The sequence below is a fragment of the Taudactylus pleione genome, unplaced genomic scaffold, assembly GCF_031769625.1.
Source record: "Taudactylus pleione unplaced genomic scaffold, aTauple2 ptg000090l, whole genome shotgun sequence".
Taxonomy (NCBI): domain Eukaryota; kingdom Metazoa; phylum Chordata; class Amphibia; order Anura; family Myobatrachidae; genus Taudactylus; species Taudactylus pleione.
In genome coordinates, this window is record NW_028284492.1 from 3,173,529 (window position 1) to 3,197,665 (window position 24,137).

Sequence of the window (24,137 nt, forward strand, 5' to 3'; positions counted from 1 at the left end):
TTTCATTTTCCCTGCCCCTTCCAGTCCTTGCCCTTTTAAAGCAGAACTAAAAGAAAAAAGATAATAATTTGATCTTGAAGAGGGAGCTGCGCACATGGTCACCTGTTTTATGTTAAGGTAAATGTCTAATCAGCCAATCGTATGGCATGAATTCAATGCACATAAGCATGCAGACATGGTCTAGGTTCACATGTTCAGATCAAAAACTAGGATAGGGGAGAAATGTGATCTAAGTGACTTTGGGGATGATCCAGCCTCGGACGGAATTGCAAAGTTGCACGCAGGTAGCTTTGCAATTCCGCCCTTGCTAAATATGCAAATGCAGCAGGAGGTGTATGACACCCAGTGCTGCTTTGCGATCTCAGCACTATGACCGAGATCATAGTCACCATTGTACCTACTGCCAGCTGAGTACGTTGAGGCTTACTTAGCCAGCATGTGAGGCCAGGAAAATACATCCGTAGGCGCAGTCCTTAGCCTTGCCACTCCCTGAAAACGGGACCGGTATGACCACCCTTCTCCTCCCGTACCACCCCTTAAATGCCAATGTCAATCAGGCATAGAAGGTTCTGCGGGCGATCACGCAGGAGCCATTCTGCACATTCGGCAGAACAGGTCCTGCGCACGCGCAGATTCACAATCGTGAATCTGCATTCAGCATTGCACGTGTGTGCAATGTTGAATCAGGCCCTTTGAGCGTGGAATGATTATCAGTTGCAGACTGGGTGGTATGAGAACCTCAGAAACTGCTGATGAGCTGGCATTTTAAAGAACAGCAAGCTATAGAGTTTACTGAGAATGGTGACCAAAACAAATTCATCCAGTGAGCAGCTGTTCTGTGGGTAGAAACTCCTTGTTAATGAGAGGTCACTGGGGAATCCCCCACTCTTTCAAATTGACTGGAGCCGAAAGTAACTTGATGTGGATGAGCTTCGAAAGACCACATTAGGTTACGCTCCTGTCAACTCAGAACTGGAAATTGAGGCTCCAGTGGGTCCAAACTCACCAAAACTGGACAACTGAAAATTGGAGAAACTTTGCCTGGTCTGATGAATCTGGAAATCTGCTGTGACATGCAAGTATTCGGATCAGAATTTGGAGTAAACATGAATCCAGCTTGCCTTATGCCAACGGTTCAGGCTGGTGGTGGTGGTGGTGGTGCCATAACGGTGTGTGGAATGTTTATTTTTTTTTTAGACACACTATGCCATTTAATACACGTTGACCATCTTTTAAATGGCACCATATTGTAGTCTACACATGTTATATTGGCTAATTCCAGCATAACATGCTATGTCACGAATGCATGTCCTTTCTAGCTTCTACGATGAGCATGACAGGGATTTCAGTCTCTTCCCGAGTCACCAGATCCCAGTCCAGTAGAACCCCCTTTGGGATGTGCTGGAACAGGGGATTCACAACATGAATGTGCAGCAGACAAATGTGCAGTAACTGCGAGGTGCCATCATGTCACCATGGACCAGAATCTCTAAGGGATGTTTACAGCACTTTGTTGAATCCATGCCATAAGAAATCCTGGCTGTTCTTGGGGCACAGGATGGTCCTAACCATTACTAGAAAAGTGTACCTAATAAAACGGATACTGTATATATGTATGTATGCTAGATAGAGATGCCTTTTTTTTCTTTTTTTTGTCCTGATAGTCTTTAGATAGGCAATCTGTAGTATGGTAGTTTTCACTATTGCAGTTTGCATGAATGACAATGGTTTAATTACCAATTTATATATTTGTATCTGGTGACTGTTTTGCTTTGGAACCGATCATATCTTAACCCTTGACGGTTGGAATCTATTGTATTGGCTGTTTGTGATAGAAATGTAAATAGTGGTTGGGACTAAACAACTTTCTCGTTTTTTTTTTCTTTCCTACATTATGAGTTATTTTGTTACGAGTCCTGAAACTATAGACTATAAAGAATACATTTGTAACGTGATGTAAACTCCTTCCTGTCATAAACGTTTCAAAGGTAGCTAATCATTAATTTCTTGCAATTGATTCAGTATCTTATTGGACGCGATGTGCCACTCCGAGACAGACTCTCTCACCGGCTTGTATCACAAAGGTTCTCTCGCACCACATAGAGTTGCTAGGGGAAAACTTGTGATGTTGGCGCTACAGTATATGGCCAATATTATCCACAACCGGGGATCACGCTGAATTCAGTAACTCCCATTAAATGTTAATTGGTAATTTTTACCACATCTCTTTTGAAATGCTCATTTGCACCCACTCCTGTAGCCCATTGTGACACTGGAAATCAGGGTTGTGTAGTCGGTAAGCCAGACTCCTATTTTACTAACAGATGTTTGGTTACCGACTCCCGAGCCCTAGTAGCAACAACATTTTCTGTACCTGTATAATGCCTAATTGACTGACAAATTTTGATTAAATGTATTATCCAATATTTTCCATTATGTGTGAAATAAAATCTAATAGCAGAAAATGCAGTGTTTGATTCTGTGGCCTTTCGGTCATAGGGGGTCAATCCAATTACATGCAAGTCAGTGCAGTTATATGAACATTCCAACAGAACATATTAAAAACCATGTAACAACATAATTATTTGTAATGCAAAATGTAATGACATTTCAGTTTAATTATATTTGGTGTTTTCATTTTCCCTGTTACCCCATCTCTATTGGTATGTTCATAAATCGCGGTATCCCCACTTGATGTCCCGTTATTGTGACCAAACCTGCAGTTGTATTGTCATTGGTGCTCACCTGTATCAGCCCTATCCATTGTGCAAAAAACACCTCAGAAAACTGCTATAAGTACTCTGCATAACCTGCTGTTCTGTCAAAACACCTTCACTGAACTTTACCTATGTGTGAACGCCCTGGCACCACTCAGTTATGCCCCTTTAGCTGCAAATGGAGGTGCGAGTGACTTGCGGGTGATTCTGCATCGCCTGTACTTGCTCATGTTTGACTGTGGAGTGTGCAAAGTGCGAAAACACACTATGTCCGAAAAACGAACTTGCGTTCAACTCTGCATTGGTGTCTGCAGCGTGGGAGTGTCAGTTAACCAGGGCATTATGATCTTGGTGACCTAACTTTAGTGGCAGGGAAAAGCAGGAAATTTTGGGTTGTCTGCTATACTGGCCATACACCTGTACGACCAGCATTTCCACACGATTCACCATCCGACTCCCTGGCAGTCCCGTCAGCATATTTGTTGTTTTTCTTAGCACAGGATCTGTCGTACGATCACGCGCTCATTGGGAAACAGTCATTGAAATGACTTGAATTGCCCCACAATGGATCGCATGAACAAAATAAACAGCACGATCTGCACACGATACGATAGACAAGATGTGCTGCACATCTGATCATAAGATCCGCTTATAGGAGCTGCGGGAGCGCGCATCGGACCGAATCTTACTAAAAAAAAATACACGATTTTCACAAGATCCATCTTATGATTCGCAATGGGCCCGAAATCGTGCAGGTGTATGGCCAGCATTAGTGTTGGGTAAAACAGGCTTTATTATTCTTATCTTTTATATGGTGCCACAAGTGTTCCGCAGTGCCTTTACAAAGTACATAAACAAATAAGTGAACAAGAAACCAGTGACTTACAGTACAATACATTACAGGATACGGACATGGTTTATACATTTACGATTAAAGCACTCAAAATAAGCAGCAGGGAGATGGCAATGAAGTGTTTGGTGCCCTTGTGGGGAGTAAGGAGTAGAAGAAAGTATAAGGAGAAGCACATGAGGGAAGAGGGCCCTGCTCGTGAGAGATTACATTCTAAAGGGGAGGGGCAGACCAACAGGCGCCTGACTAAAGGCCCCCATACATCAGAGATTGATTACAGCAATCGTGCAATTTGCAATCGATTGTGTATAAAAATCTTTCCCTTTTTCAATCGATTGCAGATTGCAGACTTGCCACAATCGATTGAAAAAGGGAAAGATTTTTATACACAATCGATTGCAAATTGCACGATTGCTGCAATCAATCTCTGATGTATGGGGGCCTACAGATGGGGTTGACTGGGAGGAAAGAGCATGTAGTAGTGGGTTAGTATGAGAGCTGATAGGCCTTGATGAAGTAGTGGGTTATGAGAGCCCATTTGAAGATTTGCAGAGAGGTGGGAGAGTCTGATAGGGAAAAAGTTCCAAAGGTAGGAATAGCACGAGAAAAATCTTGGAGCTGGCAATAATAGAGATCTAAACTGAACATCTCCCTTGCTTGAAAACAAAATAAAGAAAAAATCTTGCCTTTGTTTTTAGCACCGTAATACACACATTTTATACTCTTAAGTTGCTAAGACAAGTTCTTGGGTGAAATAGTATAATATAAATTGCTTGTATATAACCTGTGTTTTTTAGATTTGAAAATATTTTATATAACAAAAAAAATTAAATTCTAATTTCCAACCAGCCATATAAAACATTTGCTGCAGTGAACATAACAGTGTTTTAAAAGTTTTGCCTTTAAAGCATTATGGTAACGTTCCAACTGTAGACTCTGCTATTGATGAGTCCTATTTGGCTTTAATGCATTGCAGACTCCTGCGGGAGTGATAGTTTAGCTTCACTTTATAGCATGTTAATCTATTAAAGCTCCAGTCTTACATGCAGAGCTATTCTCAGTAAGTGTTTCCGACAGGTCTGATTATAAACCGTTGTGCTCTGCACTCACCTTCTGTCAAGCTACTACCGGTAACTGCAGAGAGATGTTTGGGGGCTTGCTCAAGGTGACCTTTTCTTCTTAAATAGTGACATTTTTGGACTAACAATTTTGGTAATAGTGTTGTGCTCTTGTATGGTATTGTGTGTGCCAGCATTTCTACTACCTGTGCTCAAACACCCATTGTGAATTAAGCACCAAACCTCCAAGAAATCTGTGGGTGCACTGCATAAATTTGTCACGTGATATAAACTGTCTGCACATACCTACAGGAAAGGTCTGTGGGCACTTGTTTGTTTTCCCCCAAACACACTCAGGCAGTATGAGTTTACAGTTTATAGGTTTATACGGGCAGCGTAAAAATAATTCCTATTTAGCTCTCTTAGGTTTCTATTTACTAAGCAGCGTTAGGAGACAGAGTGAAAACGGATAAAGTACCAGCCAACCAGCTCCCAACTGTCATTTTTCAAACACAGCCTGTGAGATGACAGTTGGGAGCTGAGTGGCTGGCACCTTATCACTTTTCACTCTGTAACACTGCTTAGTAAATAGACCCCTTATTATCGAAACTGGTGAAATAATAATAAACTGGTTGTGTAATAAGTACATCAGGGCAGATGTAAATGTTTACCTTCATTGACCAAACTTGAGACCTTTACATTTTTTGCTTTCCCCGAGAGCTTGTTATATGTAGGATTCCTTCACATGTAATGTTTTTGGATGTATTTTGAGCGAAATTCTAAGGAGGGTGTTCAATTGTTTTTGGAGGCCCAAAGATCGTCAGGCGTTATTCAGTTATTTGTGCCACTGGGCGTATCCTGAAGTGCGAGCAGAAATCCGACCAAATTACGGCTTATGGTGCCATTACCTTATTGCGCCCAGCTTTTAGACTTGATTAGCTGCTTTACTTGGCTAATCCCCTGCATTTTCAGCACAAAAACTATCTGCTACGCCACTTGCGCCCAGCGTCACAACAATTCAATATTGCCTGTCACTAACTCTATACACACACACACACACACACACACACACACACACTAAAACACTTTTATAAATCCTTAGCGCTGTCTGTCAGCCTACTCCCTAGGTAGTGAGAGACTGACTAGCAAGACTGCCACACCCATTATCAGCCTCTCACAGGTGGTCTGGCAAACAAGGCTGCAAATCAGCTTCTGTCTACCAGACAGAAGTTAATAAAAAAAAAAAAAAAAAAAAACCTGGGGCATATATATGACTGACCATTTTCCCAGTGTTTTTGTCACAATATATGTATATGACTGCTAAACAGGTAACGGTGCTAGCCTTACAGCTACACCTTTTTATATACAATAATTGACGTTATAGCGTTTTAATTTGTCTACAATATACTGTTAAATAGTCGAGTTTTGTATAAAGTCTGATGATTTGGATGAAAGAGTTTTATCTTTAGTTGTTTAGGTGTTTGGGTGGCAGCTTATCATTCAATATACTAATTAGGTAGCTCAGTCAGGAAAATCTAAAATGGTAGAGAAAGGACTTGTGCCTTATAGTGTAATATTTAAGAATGTAGAAGTGGTAACAGTATGTATGATATTGTTAGTACCAAATATAAAAATTAGTGATGCTTATCTGTCAAGGGATTCTTGGATTAGTAAATACCATTCAATGATCTGTCTGGCATGTCTCATTTGTACATGGATTCAATACATTTGAAAGAAAAACTCACAATAGTGTAATAAGATCAAAGATGGTGTGGCAGGTAGAGAAGTAAGGTGCTCATTAGGGAGGTCAATCCCGGTCTTTTTTCAATCGCTGCATTCGGGATTGAAAAATGCCAAGGGGTCTATTTACTAAGCAGTGTTAGGAAAAGTGATAAGATGCCAGCCAATCCGCTCCTAACTGCCATCTCACAGGCTGTGTTTGAAAAATGACAGTTGGGGGCTGGCACTTTATCACTTTTCCTAACTGCTTAGTAAATAGACCCCTAAATCTCAGGAGTTGGTGGTGGCACTGGCAGACAGAAGCAGAACTCAGTGGCTGCACTCCATCATTCTCCCATCCCTCTGTCCTTATCTCTCTCTGTCCCTCAGTCCTTGTATCTCTCGCCCTTATCCCCCTGAGTAGCGCCCTTCGCTTGTGTGGTCCGACTCCTCTCTCCTGGGCTGGCTCCCGCTGTAATGATACACGCGGCCGCCCCGCCAAGCAGCAGCAAGTCCTCTGCTTAAGTGTGGTGCAGACGGCGAGTCTGATGCCGGGCAGCACAGCTTGACCTCTGACATCACGTCGCGTTCACTACCGGGGGCAGCCGTGCAGCGTCTGAGCCGTCTGCTGCATGTGCTTGGCACTGCCAGGCATTAAAAAAAAACAAAAGCGCAAGTGATGACTAATCCTAAAATCCCGGGATTGGCCACCATAATGAAGTGTTTGGTGTCATTCTAGAAGACAAGTCTGTGTACCAGATGGTAATTCTTTAAGATTTATCTGTTATATTTCATATATAGTACTTATTTCGACGTGGCTTTCAAATGCATATAGATTATATCCTCACAATCTCAGGACCCCAGTAAAGCAGCATACAAGAAATAAAAATCACAATAGTATGATATTGCCCATCAGTGGGTTAAGGGTTTGGAAAATAAAGTACTTTGTGCTGTGCTAGCAGTAAAATCTGCATATCAGATAGTAAAACTTTTTTATAATGTTTATCTGTTTTATGCTTTGTATATGTCTTCACGTATAGGCTTCCAAATGGCATCTGGGAATAAAAGCAAATTCTCCATAGTGCAATATTTTTATAAATATAACACTGCAAACATGAAAATCATTAAAACTTGCATAGAATAGAAAAAAAACCAAGGTGCTTATCTGTTACGCTGGGTACACACTAGACGATATGTCCGATCCCGCGCAATGGAGCGATATATCGGGTACATCGTCTAGTGTGTACCCATGATATGCGCGCTCCTGTGGGTCGCTGGCGACATTCCTCAGCAGCCCTGCTGCAGGGCACACGGGGGATGTCGCTAACTATGCCATGCTGTGGAATGCAGCATGACTCATAGCTCCCCCCTATCGGACCCGACATCGACAAGTGTGTATGCACTTGCTGCATGCAGGGTCCCGTCGACGGCGATGTCATACTGGGTACGCATTGTGTAGTGCACAGGTTCTCAAACTCTATCCTCAGGACCCCAAACAGTGCATGTTTTGCAGGTCTCCTCACAGAATCACAAGTTAAATAATCTCCACCTGTGGATCTTTTAAAATGTGTCCGTGAGTAATGAATACACCTGTGCTCCTGCTAAGTGACCTGGAAAACGTGACGTATGTGCGGTCCTGAGGATCGGGTTTGAGAACTTCTGGTGTAGCGTGTACCTAGCTTAAGTCATGGTGAAGTCCTTGTTGTATCCTTTTAGTCAGGAACCACCTGATATAGTGCGGGTAGCAATGTAAATAGTCCAAGCTCACAAATGTGGCTGTAGTGAGAAGAAGGGTAGATCGGTCCCTACACTTCTCAACCGTCTGGGGACTTCTTCAAGGGAATCCAGTAAGGTCCTGGAAGCATTCAGTTTTCTGGTCCATGGTGACATGATAGCATCACACTGTTGCTGCAGATTTGTTGGCAGTTCATTTATGCTACAAATCTCCCATTAGACACATCTATCCCAAAGGTGCTTCATTAGATTGAGATCTAGTGAATAGGGGCCAACGAAGTTAATGGAACTAACTTCAGATTATGTGTGCTTTGCTAAATGGCTCATTATCCTGCTGAAAGTAGCCATTAAAAGTTGGGTAGTCTGACTTTAAAGGGAACACATTTCCACACCTTTTACAACCACACTAACCTGAGCATATCACACATGGTAAGATGGATCCATGTCATTTACATCAAATTCTGACCCTACCATGTCACTGCAGAAATTGAGATGCGTCAGGCCAATCTTGAATTTGGCTACCCTGTTTATGCTAGTGTGTCAGTTTCCTGTTTTACAGTAGATGAGAGCAGTGAACTCCTGTGTGGTGGTCTGCTGCTGCAGACCATCAAGGTACGACATGTGGTGCATTCTGAGATGCACTTCTACATAACACTGCTGTAACGCGTTAATGTCTCCTTTCTGTCAGCTTAAACCAGTCTGGTCATCTCTCTGCCCACAGAACTACCACTCATATCCCTTTCAGACCCGGTAATTTATCCTGGGCAAATTCCCGGGTATTTGGCCGAGACCCACCTTTCACAAAATTCCCAGGTAGACCCCTTTCAGACAAGAGCAGGGTTTTTTAGATTACCTGCCTCTCCTATGCCATCTGCCCTTCCTAGTCTATCCCCTCTCCGGCTGCCGCTGATTAGGTCATCAAAATGCAGCAGGCAGCCGACCAATCAAGTCATTTTTTTTAAATGTTATTAATAAAATTGTTTTAATCTTTATTTGCCATCCCCCCTCCAATGGGCAAGAGATAGAACCCCTTCCGTTAATGTACTGCTCTGGTGGTCCAGCAGGAGTGCGGGCGGCCCGCTGTGGCAGAGACCTGTTGGCGGTCTCCAGCGCTGGAGGGTGTCCCCGGTGTCCGGCTGGGGTCCTCTGTCGCGATCTACTGTGACACAGCCACCGGTGCGGGGGGTCGTGAGCGGCAGCGTTGAGCGTCCTATAGGGCGCTCTGCGCTGCCAACTCAATGTTTTACATTGAGTAGCACCATTCAGACATAAGCAGGAAAAATTCTCTAGTCGATTGAAGGGTTGGCTACCCGGGAACGTGTTCCTGGGTAGGTACCTTTCAGGCATACGCGGTAACCCGGGAATTTGGCTGAGCCAGGCCATATTCCCGGGATTCTCTGTATGTCTGAGAGGGGTATTAATGGATGTTTTTCGTTTTGCACACCATTCTCTGTGAACTCTAGAAGACTGAGGTGTGTGAAAATTCCAGGAGTTCAACAATTTCTGAGACCTTGAAATTGCAACAATAGATCCAATACAATCAGATGTTACATGGGCAAATTGGTCATCTATTTGTCTTGAGCTTGGTACATACTGGAGCAACAGGCATTCGTTCCGACATCGGAATAAATCCCCCTCAGCAGTGATTGTTCGTCCACACTGGATGACTTTACTGAACGACATTATGATCACCGTTAAGTCATTCATTAACAATGCACTGGCCACTAGCGATATCACTTGGTTTGATGTGAAACCTCGCTAGCGACCGCGGGAGTGCGCAAACGTGTACACGCTGAGCAATGCAGGCGATATGTCATTACAAAGTGACATATCGGCCCGACATTGCTCCAGTGTGTACCCAGCTTTAGGGGGAAAACTTTTAAAGGACTGGACAACTGATTAAAGTGTGTACCTATCATCAATGTTTGGCTCACAGGTAAATTTATTTAAGTGAGAGTATCTAGAAGTGGAGATGTTGCCAATAGTAACCAATCTGTTTCTAGCTATTTTCCTCTAGAAGGTGTAAATGTAAAGTAGAATCTGATTGGTTGCTATGGGCAACATCTCCATTTCTAAAAACTCACTTTTGTAAATATACCCCACAGTCTGATGAAAAAAGTTGAATTGTATCACGTTTTTCATAATTATATAGGGGTGTAGTAGATATTAAAATCCAAACAGCGGCAGCCTGGCAAGGGTGAAAATCCCGATCGTCCCTAAGGTAAGTATCGCTATCCCAATTCCCCCCCCCCTAACCCTCCCTTAGGGGTGCCTAACCCTAACCTCTCCCCCCTCAAGTGCCTAAACCTAACCCTCCCCCTTCCCCGCCGCCTAAACCTAAGTCCCCCGGAGGGTGCCTAACCTGAGCCCCCCCAACACCCCTCCTTCTGGCTGTCCAAGCCCGGCATCACTTCTATCGGGATGCCGGACGTCGGTCTTCCGGCGTCTGGTTAATGACTGGCGTCTATATTTAGACGCCTGTCATTACTACCACGCCGGGATTAGAACGTTTGGAAGCCGGCGGTTGGTATTACATCCCTTTTATAGTGATGGCAGAGAAACACAATTGTATATAAACAAAAGATTGCACATGTGGCCAGCTTAAAGGCTCCTACCAACTGGTGTTCCATTCCATGCCAGTATTGACATATTTTGTGTTTATGGGACATGATGGAGAACATTCCATTATCCCCAATATGCTCACTTGCTATAGATGCAAAAATATAACGGATGATGCTTTTTACCCCAAATGCCAGTGGTTGTAGGGTCATCAAGACCAATGTTTCCCTTTCTGATACTTATTTACACACTTTTACTGATGTTTTAGAAATGCTAGGAACCAGTCTTGACAACTTTTCCAGTAGTTATGGTTTGTTTGTGATGGATTTGAAAGCATGATTTTGTTAGCTTGCAATTCTCAGTATGAAAGATTTCATTTAACCCTTTTTATAATGCAAGAGCATTTAGTCCTGCACATGGGACGTCCTATAATTGGACAATGCGGTGAGCTATGTTAAGTCTAAAATAGAGATATTAGAGAACAGAATTGAAAGAGATGTTACGATGTCAAATCCCATTGGTCATGACTCCTTTTAATGTCAGTCTATGCTGGCCATAGTAGTCCTCATCCTGCCACTTGTCCTGAAAGCTGTGTGAGGGGATCACAAATTTGGCACATATATTGGTGGTCAACTATCCTGGGCTAGTGCCGGTCTCTCAGTGCTTTTGTGGAGCAATAATATCACTACAAATGTGCACTCTGCCCTGTCCTCATGGTACATAGATGGCAGCATATGCAGGCATAGTAGTGGTATTCTTCTGCCTGTGTTTTCTGATTTCACAATCCAGTTTGAGCAAATTGTCGTAATCATGCATTCCCACCCTATTCTCTATTCCCGTATTGACCCAGTCACCTGAATGTTGCAAGATGCCTTTTCATATGAAATCCGATTTGTGTATTTTTTGGAATCGGGGATGTTCTAAATGGAATCAGTATGAATGACCGCAGGACTACATATCGGCGGCTCAGATCCCGACGTCGGCGGCCCGATGGTTCAAAATCCCGACAGCGCAGGTAAGTATACTATCCCTAACTCTAACCCTCTCTTAGGGGTGCCTAACCTCCCCGCACCCTAAACCTAACCCTCCCGGTGGGGTGTGTAACCCTAATCTCCACCTCTCTAGTGCCTAACCCTAACCTTCCCTGGGGGGGGGGTTTCCTAACCCGAAGTCCCCCTGGGGGTCCCTAAACCTAACCCCCCCCGTCCCCTAGCCTAGCCCTAAGTCCCCCCGGGGGTCTCTAAACCTAACCTTCCCCGGGGGGGGGGGGGGTGTCTAACCCTAAGTCCCCCCGGGGATCCCTAAACCTAACCCCCCCATCCCCGGCTAAGTGTATACTTACCCCCGGCTGAGGGCGATTGGTCCGGCGTTCCGGCGTCGGGATTAACCTAGGTGCCGGTATTTCGACGCCTATGATAAATTACTGTGTCGGGATTGAGACCGGTGGCCATGCGGCCGCCGGTCTCATAACTACATCCCATTCTAAATATACTTTAGCTAAATTGCTTTTGATTTAGAATTTAAACTGACAGAGAAAACATATTACATAGAAAATGCTCAAATTGTGTGGACTTGTTGATAGCTTTCACTAAGGTTCTAAACCGAGAGATTGTTGGGCAGAGGGAATCTCGTTTTATACCTTTTTATATCTTTTTTTAAGCCTTTGGAGGAAATTCAGTTGTTTACTCTAAAGTGACGGGAACTATTCACCTGTTGTGCTGCTGGGCAGGTGCCCATTATTTCTGCTCACACCCTCCTGAGCTGGTGAGCAGAAATCCACTCAGTCGTGCTTTTGGCTGCCCAAACTCACCGCGCCCAGTAGTTTGCACGAGTTTAGCCGCTTTAAATGGCTAATCACTGTGCATTTGAACAGGTGCGCTAGTTAATGGCCACCTGCGGCACTCTCACCCATCGGAAAATCAATTGAATATTGCCCGTCGGACGCCTAGTACTTACTGGCATCCAAAAACAATCACATTCCTCCCTTTTTGAATGTTTTAAGGGAGTATTAGTCTGAATGCAGTATTCTTAGCAAATGGCACGCATAGGTCGGCTCTGTCTGAGCTTATTTTCAGATATTGGATATTTAGAGTGTACTCCAGTTGCCATCTCTTCTCTCATGAGTTGCTTGTGGACTAAAATATTAATGACACACTTTCAGGAATACTTCACCATAAATGGTTGTTTCATATAACCTAAGATGTGCTTTCACTGGAAATCTTTAGTCAGCAGCTAACACAGTTATCATGTAGGGAATCCTTCAATAAGTATAAATGTCCTTCAGTTCCTTGGCTTTTTTTCTGTCATGGCTTTTTCTGCTCAAAGCATTATATAGGTAAGTGATTGTTGTAGGAAAGTGTCAACTAGGGATGTTTGGGCATAATCCGGATTGAGAGCACTCTGCCCTTCCCCTGGTGTTACCTTTTATACCTTTCATTGGATTATATCCTCATCCAGCTATCTTTACATAGGCCCAGTTTGCAACAACGCAAATAACATTTTTTTTTTACAGGTTATGTTGCAGACTTCTGTTTGTGTGTGTGTGTGTTACATTTGTAGCAATGATTTTATTTAAAATTGTTAATTATACTGTTATGCCGCACATCCACTACCCGACCCAGGGAAGACTGTACGATTACGACATCGTAATCGTACCATCGTTCCCCATCCCCTGAAGTGCCTACACTGTGGTTCAGTGTAAGCACTCTCCATCATCCCCGAACATAGTCAATCTGTCGTTATCAGTAGATTGACCAGCATGTTCGGGCAATGATTGATGTCGGAAACGACCAGCGGGAGCGCGCATCGCTGGTCGTTTCCAAGAATCGCATGCCTGATTAACGAGCGATTGTACAATAACTACCGTACATCGTTCAATCGCTATGTTTAATTGGGTAATGGATACCTGCCTTTTATACTTTTTTTTTTTTTTTTTGCAATCTCGACTTAATAAAGGAAACTTTTAACACAAAAGCAGGGCACCTCTGAAGATACCAAATTTACTACCGTGCAATTTTAAAACATTAATTGAATTTCAAGTTGATTAGCTTATTAATATTGTAGTACAGCGCTGTTGGCAAGGGTGTGATAAATTAGGCTATGTTCCTTTTTTTTCTAAAGTGAACAGTTCTTTGATGTGATTGGCTGTTTTCAATAAAATGGAATAGAAAGTTTGTCAAACAATATTATATGCGCACAGCTATGAAAACATGAGGGAGGTATCTACATGTACATGTCTCCTGACTACTGAAATAGGACAGATTTTCTCAGAGCTAAGTCAGCAAGCAAAGTACAGGGAGGAAAACTATTAAAATGATTTACTGATTTCAACAGCTGTTGTTTCAAACATGGGGAGAGTGGTTTTACTTTTGTGCCTTATTTGTAGGTGAAAAAATGAGTGGTTTTACCTGTTTGCCTATTTTTGTCCTTGCCTATAATTATTATTTTAATATGTTTTTACATTTTAATTATAAAAAGGACAAAGCTGGGGTTTGTAAAATGCTAAAATGACTCCCATGGGCTGATGAATGTTTGCATTGCACTGATCAGGTGGGAATTAGGCTTCTATTTTAGAACCGTTATCCAAATTTAATCAGCACATGTAGAAAAAAAACACTTCAGTAGTTTATGACTAAATTTTCCTTTAGCAGTAAAGTGGATCACTGTACATAATGCATAGAGGTAAAATGCATGGTCCAGACACTCACTGACCTTTCACCTGCACACACTGTGCTTATTTTTAATTAAGATGATATACTTTAAACATATTTATGGTAGGAATTTTACTTCTCTAATGGTCACCTGTCATTCTTCTTAGCATTCAAATTGTTTACATAGTGTACTACATATTACGAATGGAGTTACATTGAATATTTCATCATTCACATGTGAGGTAGCATTGCTAACCACTGTGTCATAGTGCCCCGCTGATCTCAATAAAGCAGTAAAAGCGATTGGATATCAGTTATACAGTGATATTCATGACCTGTCTGTATGTTTAGGCTATAGATTCCACATACATTGTATATGCTAGTCATTGTTATCGCCTATTTAGCCTGTGCTGTAAATTGCATATAGTTTTCGGTAGGGATGTGCATTTTTGCCGGATTTGGATTTGGTTCTAATTCGTCGTCCGGCTTTGGATTTGGATTTTTTTTACAAAAATTGACAAAACAAGCTAAAATTACATAAATTGGTCTTTTTTTCTTCCTAGAGTATTAACCTCAATAACATTCATTTCCAGTCAATTTAGACCACCTCACAGCTTATAATATTGTTTTCAACATTATTGGCCAAAGGTTGCAGTAAGCTGACTGGTTACTAAGCGACAGAGCAGCGGCACAACGACACAGACACCACAGTATAAAGCACATCTAGGACACATTACCACACAGCAGTGGCAGAAATGAAAAGTAGTGCACCCACCCTGTGGGGTACGGCCAGCAGAATCACAGTACTTGTTCACAAAGTGGGCTATGGCCCTAGGAGTCACAGTGCACAATCTTATTCACATTACACCGCACATAGTGCCCCTGATTCACATTACACCATAAAGTAGAGTCTCTTATTTATGTTACGACACACAGTAGTGCCCCTTTTACACAATGCCCCCAGTAGTGGTGCCCCCTATGCAGTGCCCCTTAGTAGTAGTAGGGCCCCCTATGCAGTGCCTCCAGTAGTAGTATGCCCCCCCAGTAGTAGGCCCCCCCATTAGCAGACCCCCATACACACATAAAAAAAAAACAAAAAAAAAACTTACCTGTGTCCCCGCTCCAGCCGCCGTACCCTCTGCTGCCACGCGACGAAGAGGGAGCCGGAAGACGTAGCTCCTGAGTGAGCTCTAGCCAGCTCCCTCCGTGCAGCAGCCAATGAGAGTCTGTGTGACTCTCATTGGCTGCTGTAACAAACACACAGCTGCCGCTGGCGGCTGTGTGTTTGTTCTGTGTAGAGCAGACCGCTATCACAACGGTCTGCCCTACACTCGAGGAGCCCTGATGTCGGATTCTCTAGCGAGAATCCGACATCAGGTGGCCGCCGTTCGGCCCCGAACGGGGATCCGAGTCAGGCGGGGGACACCCGAACAGGGTTCGGGTGGACTCTGATCCCCTATGTGCTGAGCCGTTCGAATTCCACAGAATCCGAACCGCTCATCTCTAGTTTCTGGTAGAGGCGACAAACATATTTAATTTAAATGATGCCTCTTTTACCAACTTTGAAATCTATGGTGTGCAGGATGCTGCATTTTCCACTGTAAGGGCAGCTGCCTGTTTTTTTTTACGGTTGATGCTAGATCCAAGTTGCCAGAAGTTCCTCTGACGTCACAACCATGTGACCGCTATGGCAGTGCCCGTCAGCTACCACTTTTACTATCCACGTGGACATGGAGGTGGGATATAATCCAGTGCAGAGCGAAGCTTGCAACCATGCCTGAAGTGTGGCCAGCAAATTGAGCCTGTGAGGGTACACTTTTGGCTTCATATTCTGAACCTTGCTCCTCCCCCTTTTGTCGCAGGTCACATGATTGTGACGTCAGAGGTCCTGTAGCCCACTTCATTTTAGACCTTACATTAGTATGTACTAAAATCCAAGCTCCCAGATAAATTATGGGCCTAATAAACGCCAGCTTGCTCCTCAAGGTGGGTACACACCTGAACGACATATCCACCTATTCAGGGATCTACAGACCAAGTGACAGATTGGTAAGTGTGTATTGTCTTACCAATCTGCCACTCGATGTGTCTGTACTGACATCACAACTGGGTGGGCATTGAAATTTGGCCGCCCATAGCCAGATGTGCCGATATATCAGTATCGGCTATGCTGCAAGACAGATGCGATATGTCTGTGAACGATGTCGTTCAGACATATAGTCTGTCCATGCCTGCCGATGCACTGTGATACGTCGTTTGTCGGCTGATTGAACGACATATCGCATAGCTCGTACCCAGTCTCAGGATCTGGCTCCGGCTCTGCAGTTGGTAATGATAGATAAAAAGATTACATCCGCTCTGCTTTCATGAAACAGATTGGGCAGGTTGCATGATGGACTGATTGTTGTTTTATATTTTGTGGTGGTTTTACTATTTGCCTACATTACTATACACTTCCATAATATAAATAGTAATGTTTAATAACTGCTTGAGTTGCATTTAATTGCTCTAACTTAATGACAAAACACTACTAGTTTTACTGAAATCTATAGGGGCATTTTATGAGTTCTATAGGGGGGTATGTGTGTGGGGGGAAGGGGGGTTGTTTTTGCTTTCTCCTCTGCCTATTTAGGACAAGCCATCTGTTCTTTCAGTGTTTACAGAAGTGGTTTTCCTTAGAATATGTAAGGTGTCACTTGTTCACTAAACAGTGCAACACTTCAGACATTTCTCCCCCACGTACCTCTCTCTATAACTGTAGATGCTTATTTTAGTCTCCAGTTACTTCCTAGCACCCCACTAAAACAGCCTAGCAGGATCACTAATAAATATGAAGCCTAGCAGGAGTGGAAGGCGCTGAAAATGTTGAATTAGACAAAACCCCTCCCCCTTCGCCAGAAGAAGAGGATGACTCTGGCATACAGGTAACAAAATGCTGTTATCCTGTGATATTAGTTGGTAAGGAAAATGCCTAACCATTGGGAGTCACAGTAGTTGGTTAGTGCAAGTCTATTGCTACACTTATGGCAGAGTTGTGGAACCTTTCATCTAATCAAGGTACATGCTACTGTTCCCTGTTATGAGCCATTATCGGGTGATAAAGTCCTGCATCTCTACTCTAAAGAGACGTGATATAAATAGTAATCGTGTGTGTGTGTGTGTTATATATACACTACTGCTAATCTTACATATTTGCACACGTTTTGCAGCACTTTTACATCGCTTCCCTACTGTCCCACCTTTGCAGTACAGTCCCATTTTTGAGGACTGTTCTGCAATCAGGATGTTTGTCCCAATATGCTGTAGAGAAAACACTAAAAAAAGACCTTTTAATGAAGAAAGTCCTACCCGGGTTAAAAAGGAAACCCCCACTGAAGGGTGAGACAATGCCTACTGGAGGCATGGCCATTCTCACAACCCACAGAGGAGACCTCCAATGTTGGGAGTTATGCACTTGTGATGCGTCTCCCCATGCTGTACTGCTCATATGGTGGGTTTAGGTTTCAGACCCTCATTGAAAAGTGACTTTTTTTTCCAATCATAAATGCAGATAACACTCTTACACTAATGTAACATATACAATACAGTACATCTATGTATTAAGTGCATAATGAAAATGAATACAGTGCACACTTTTCTTACATAAATAGTTTGTTTAAAAATGAATCTGTAAATGGTGCCTTCTCAGAAGTGCTTCAGGCTGAAAGAATGAAACCTGCTCCAAAAAAACTGAAAACTTATGAAAAGAGGGACTCTACGGTAGTAGCATGCAATAAATGACACATGGGGAAACAACATGCAGTCACACACATTGTCTATTTAGGGTTCTGTTGTCATAAAGCTTCTCTCCAGCAACAACATGTAGATAGATGTACATGACTGGACAAAGGACATGATTTTTTGCATGCAACAAGTCAGACAAAGTCACATCACAGTTGTGTTTTTATGTTTTGTTTTATTTGCCTGTTTGTCAAGTAAGCAACTAAATAATAATAAAAACAATTCTGAAAAAAACTTCCAATTTGATGAGCAACCATATATTAAAGCTGTTTCTTATTTATGAGGTAGTATTAGATGAACAATATTGTGTGAAAACAGTCTGGGTTATTGAATCCCTGGACATATTCACTACAATACCACCTGGACTACTGATTTTTTTTTTTTGTATTTTATGAAACATTTTATTGCTACAAAGATACCATACATTTGTGTTTTTCATAGCTCAGCATAAAAAAATCTTCAATTTGTGTTGATTAAATAAAAAAAAAGTTTCTGGTCTTATTTAACGTCTTACCAAATCAAATTTTTCTTTGTTTCAGCATTCCCCATCTGAACCTTATCTTGATAAATCTATGCCGGATATGACTCGGATTGGTGGCCCCAATGCTTCTTTAATGCATACAGAAGACTTCTTGCCATCAATGCAGACTCAGCCACCGCAAAAGAAAAGGAAGAAAAAAAATAACCATATTACAGCGGATAATGCCAGTAAGGGTTTTGGTCAGGAAGGTTTCCCTGGGCAGAACCCGGAGTTCTCAATTGAGGGAGCACCAGATGGTAAGAAAAAGAAAAAGCCTAAGGTTAAAAAAGAGCCCAAGGAGCCAAAAGAGCCCAAAGCGAAGAAAGAGCCGAAGGAACCTAAGGCTCCTAAACAGCCCAAAACTCCCAAAGAACCAAAAGAGAAAAAGGTGAAGACAACAACACCAAAAGCAAAGTCCAGCAAGAAGGCAAGGTAGGCACAACACGAGTTTCCATGTTTAAAATGGGCACTTACTAGGTGTACTGAGTCATTTACTGCAGTTTTTGAACTCTGTAATAGTTGGTTCTGTTCTTATTTTCTATAAATAATCTAATCTGTGAAACATTCTGGCACACAGTACATCCAAATGGGTCTATAGAAAAGTTAGGGTCTGGCAATTGAGTTTTGGACAACATTTCTGCCATGTTCCTACCTTGTGTCTGGCCAATACATTGCATGGCTCTTACTAACTTTTTTAACTATAACCGAAGTGGAAGTGGGTGAGCAGCAATAATACAACGTAGTTATGGGCACCCCATGACCACACTAAGACCAAGAAGTCAGATTGGCTGATCTAGTGTCATATACTTTGCTCGTAAATGTTTCTGCCTATTGCTTGTTCGTGTGATAAAAATAAGGTTGTATTAAAGTACCAGTGTGATTTTGTTGGAAGCCAGTGAAAGAGGATAATCAATGAACAGTTAGCATCTGCCCAACTCTGCAGTGAGATACTTTGTATGCTATTAACAACATATGTTATATAAAGGTATTTACTGTATACAGCACTTTGTAATATCAGTATGAAATGGTATGCAAACATATGTTCAAATATAAGCAGTAATTGCCAGTGCAGCATTAGGAAATACTGTAAAAGTCTAATTTCTGCGTTTGGATTCAGAAAATGTTTTACAACTGTTCTGAATGGTTTCCAAACATCTGAACCTGTTTTTCAAGCTGTGACCAGTGTTGGGAAGTATATAATTTCCAGATGGAGGCACAGTCAGAAGTACCTAATCCAAATCGGCTCAGAAACACTGTTTTCATTAGGATTAAAATATACGTCAGATTAGTGTTAGAATTTACAATGCTTTCTGAGAATTTTACAATTTTCAGGTTTTGTGGGAAAACCTTTACTAAGAATTGTCTCCATCAAATTGCTGCATCATCTGCCCAATACGTCGTCCTAGTCGTTCATGTAACTCTGGGTCGAAAGCTTTATATTGCAGGTGTAGAATGTAGCAACACAATACTCCTCCTCCCCTGTGGCGGTGCATTGTGTTCTACATAAATCACATGCAATTCAAGATCCATTTGTTACGTTAGTTATATTAGTGTACCACTCACCCACACCATGTGGAGGGAGCCATTTTGTGGCTTGAACCAGTTTTCATGAGTTTGTAGCCAATTTGTTCATTAGGAACAACAGACAAGCTTTTTGTCTCAGTAATGTATCTGGGTCCTGGTGAATTGATTGGCTATATTCTCAATAATATTTGTTCCGTCCTCAAAATCTGTACACTTTTATAATTGTGTTAACAGGGGCTCCTACACTGCGCATATTCAAATAATGCCTGTATTAGCATAGATCAGGGTTTCCCAACACGGTCCTCAAGGCACACGAACAGTCCAGGTTTTAAGGATAGCTATACTTGAGCACATGTGACTTAATTAGTATCTCAGTTATTTTGATTTAGCCATCTGTGCTTAAGCATGGATATCACTAAAACCAGGACTGTTAGTGTGCCTTGAGGACCGAGGTTGGGAATCACTGGCATAGATAAAGCCTTATACTTTGTCCTCACATTTTAGAGCACAGGTTCTCAAACTCGGTCCTCAGGACCCCAATATTTTGCAGGTATTCTCACAGAATTACAAGTGAAATAATTAGCTCCACCTGTTGATCTTTTAAAATGTGTCAGTGAGTAATGAATACATCTGTGCTCGTGCTGGGTGATCTGGAAAATGTGACCTGTGTGGGGTCCTGAGGACCGAGTTTGAGAACCACTGTTTTAGAGCATGCTTTTTGAGATCATCAGTGCAGCAATAGTGTATTGTGTGCATTAATCAGTGGTCCCATATTCTGACCATTGCAAAGTGTGTGTTAACTGGTCCAATCTACACTACCTTATGGTGTTCCTTCGGTATGAGGTGTTGAACCACATTCACGATGTGGACCTTGGACTCCCATGTGTTCTGTTTTTTTTCTGGAGGGTCCCAGGTTTTCACTCTGGAACTCTGTAACAATGAACTTTTTGTCTGGAATGTCTGACTCCTCCTGTGGCCCAACATAATCCGATATGTAGGAATGGCATGATTATCACTATTGCACTGCCATTTGCATGCATCAACTATATAATGGGACTAATGTAGAGTTGAATGTATGTCAGTTTGCTGAGCGCGTGCATGCTTGGGAAGGAAGCATACGCAATTACTGGTGAGAGAGTAATATGGCCGTCTCTCCTCTCCACTTGTGACTGACGATGGCGTAACAGGTCATTCTCACATAGCCAAAGATCAGAGAGGCGCATTTCCACCAAATTGTTGAGTCTGCAGAATTGGATAGAAGTACAGATGCAGCTGTTTCCAGGCGTATTGCTTGCACCAAGAATAGGTTGGGCTGATGCAAGTGCACCCAAACAATGATGAGCTTTAAACAAAGTGTACAGCCATGTGGTAGTGCGTTCAACACTGCATACGGGCAAATATACGCTTTTAGTTGCGCGACAGCATTGTGGAAGAAACTTCTGCCACTTTGCTTTCAACTCTGCTTTGTGCTCAGTACATACATTAAGAATTAAGTGAATATAAAGTCATATAATGTACCGATATTCTATTTAAAAATTATGGGTTTCGCAGAGTCCTCAGTGTTCATCCTGTTATTGCGTCCTGCTGAATGGGGCCGCATGCGCTATAGTCAGGTTTGATGTGCACCACATCAAACCTGATGACGTCGCATGTGACTGCGGGAGCGCGCATATTGTGCATGCACAAAATGTCGTTACGATTTGACCAAATCTGCCAAATCATAACATCCTCCCAGTGTGTACTCGGCATAACATCCCGACACACAAGAATCCAGAATTATATACATTTGATGGTGACTTCTTCAGAAAGGATTGTGTAGCTAACTGAAATGTTTCGTACAATAGTATGCGTTTTATGCGGTGTCTGATGTCTTCATAACTAAAGATTAATTGACATGAAACCTTTGTATCTCCTGTGGTCCGTTGCCTTTCATTACGTGACACCTCTGTAACAAGATGGGATAAAACTTTTTCCTCTTTTTATATATTCTTCATCTTTGATGTCCGATTGCTGAATTTCACAACTGGACAGGGACTTATGATGGTAGCCCTCCCTTTCAGAGAACACATACCTCATTACAAAGTATTAACTGTCTATCCTAAGATAACCGATGGGGTTCCTAGCTTTTGAATGAGTCTTTTTTTTTTTTTTTTTTCTTTTTCTAGCCATTACTATATCTACAACATTTTGCTGTTAATAGATAAAGATAGTAGAATTTGATCTGTATATGTATACTCATGGATCAAATTCTACAGTAATATGGTGACTTCAGAATATCTAATCTTACATTGTTTTAATTTGTGCCCGTGAACCCTTGACTATCTTACACGGGCTCATTTCTAATATCACATGATGTCACCAAATATATGGCAAAGTGCAAGTAGTAACGCCATAATAACTCTCTAACCTGGGAGAAAAGCTCTCCAACTCTTCAGCCTCTTGCCCCCTCTACCCTACATTGCTCAAGAACTGTTGAGGATGTATGCTGTCAAGTCCCTTTTTAAAGTTTTTCTGAGTAGAGAAAGTGCTCTCCTATAGGGATGGGTACGGGATGTCGGCGCTTGGGATGTGATAGTCAGAATCCTGACACCGGCATCCCGACCTCTTTAGGACACCAACACCTATCGGTCAGTATCCTAACCAGCAGCTGCTCCTGCCTCTTATCTGAGGGGGGGCTGCCGCTGCTGCTGGCTTGGGTCCCGGTGTCTGCTCAATGAATCTGGCAGGTGTCTGGATCGGCACATGAGCAGCGGTGGCGTCGTGCATGCGCGCGCTTAACACCAGCTTCTCGCGGCTGCATTGTTTGCAGCCCCGAGAAGCCCTGTAGGAAAGCCTGAAAGGCAGAGCAGTGGCTTCCACTGGAAGCTGCTCTCTGCTGATCGCAGCCCGGACTGGCAGTCCCAGGTGGAGACACCTCCCCCTGGCTGCCTGTCTTCAGCATGACTGGCAGATGGCACTTCCAATGGGAAGGCAGTGGACTGCATTGACTCACTGAAGGGGCGGATTTTACTGGGGGGGCTGCAGCCTCGCAGCCCCTAGATGAGATCTGCCACTGATCCTAACCCTCCCCCTCTCCCTACCCTCATCTTCCCTCCCCATTGCCTAAACCTAACCTCCCCCTTAGTGCCCAACCCTAACCCTCCCCCTAGTGCCTAACGCTAAGCGTCACCTAACCCCGGTACTTACCTTCGGGATTCCGGCGCCGGCATTGTCGGGATTCCGAGTATGGCATGTCGGCGCTCGGGATCCTGACGCCAGCATCCCAACAGGGTTAGGATACAAAGTCTGATAGGTGTCGGTATTCTGGCACCAGCATTCTGAGCACTGGAATCTCCGCGGTCGGGATATTGACCGCATCCCCTCCTATGGTTGCATACATTTTTGTTGAGCAGAGAAGATGACTTTTGTCTTTTTTTCTGTTGTTTTGAGCGGCATGTGTGGTGGTCTCTTGAGTATCAGGTTAAGAGATTCTTCGGCTCCTGTCGTTGTTCTGGATGAGCCGTATCATCGTTTTGGGGATCATTGCTCAGTTGGGAATCATACTCCCTGATGTACAGCATAGGAAAGATTGTTTTGTTTTTTTTGTTATTTTATTTTTTTTCACCCCTTTGTTATTACCTTGTTAATCACTTTGGAAAATATCCAAAACTTTCTGATCACTGTATACATGTGTCTTGAGTGAGACGGGGTTCGCTATGTAAACATTGCTGATTGCAGGGCCACGCTGTAATTAGAAGTGTTGCTTTCTCTTGTCTGTGCTGTGGATGCTGTGTGATTAAAGGCCCCCATACATCTACGGATCGTAGCAATGGAATCGGAAACGCCGGTCGGAAATGCCGACCGGCGGCCATCGATTGTTCCATGATCTGTCACGGGATCGGTGAAATTCTACATGTTAAATTTCACCGATCCGACAATCACGATCATTTTTTGATCGTGATCGGCATATCTGTGAAATCCAACATGTTGGATTTCAGTGATCCTGCGAAGCTAAGTTGCAGGATCGCTACATCGCAACGATCCATC

General features: G+C 42.9%; 1 protein-coding gene across 3 annotated transcripts in view; it reads left to right on the forward strand.

Moving 5' to 3' along the window:
- CHD7 (chromodomain helicase DNA binding protein 7) overlaps nucleotides 1–24,137 on the forward strand; it is a 129,917-nt gene that overhangs the window by 43,865 nt on the left and 61,915 nt on the right. For all 3 annotated transcript variants that reach the window (XM_088469315.1, XM_088469314.1, XM_088469316.1), the window contains exon 3: nucleotides 18,607–19,019. In XM_088469315.1, the coding sequence (XP_088325441.1) occupies nucleotides 18,607–19,019 (413 nt within the window). The remainder of the gene's footprint in view (nucleotides 1–18,606; nucleotides 19,020–24,137) is intronic.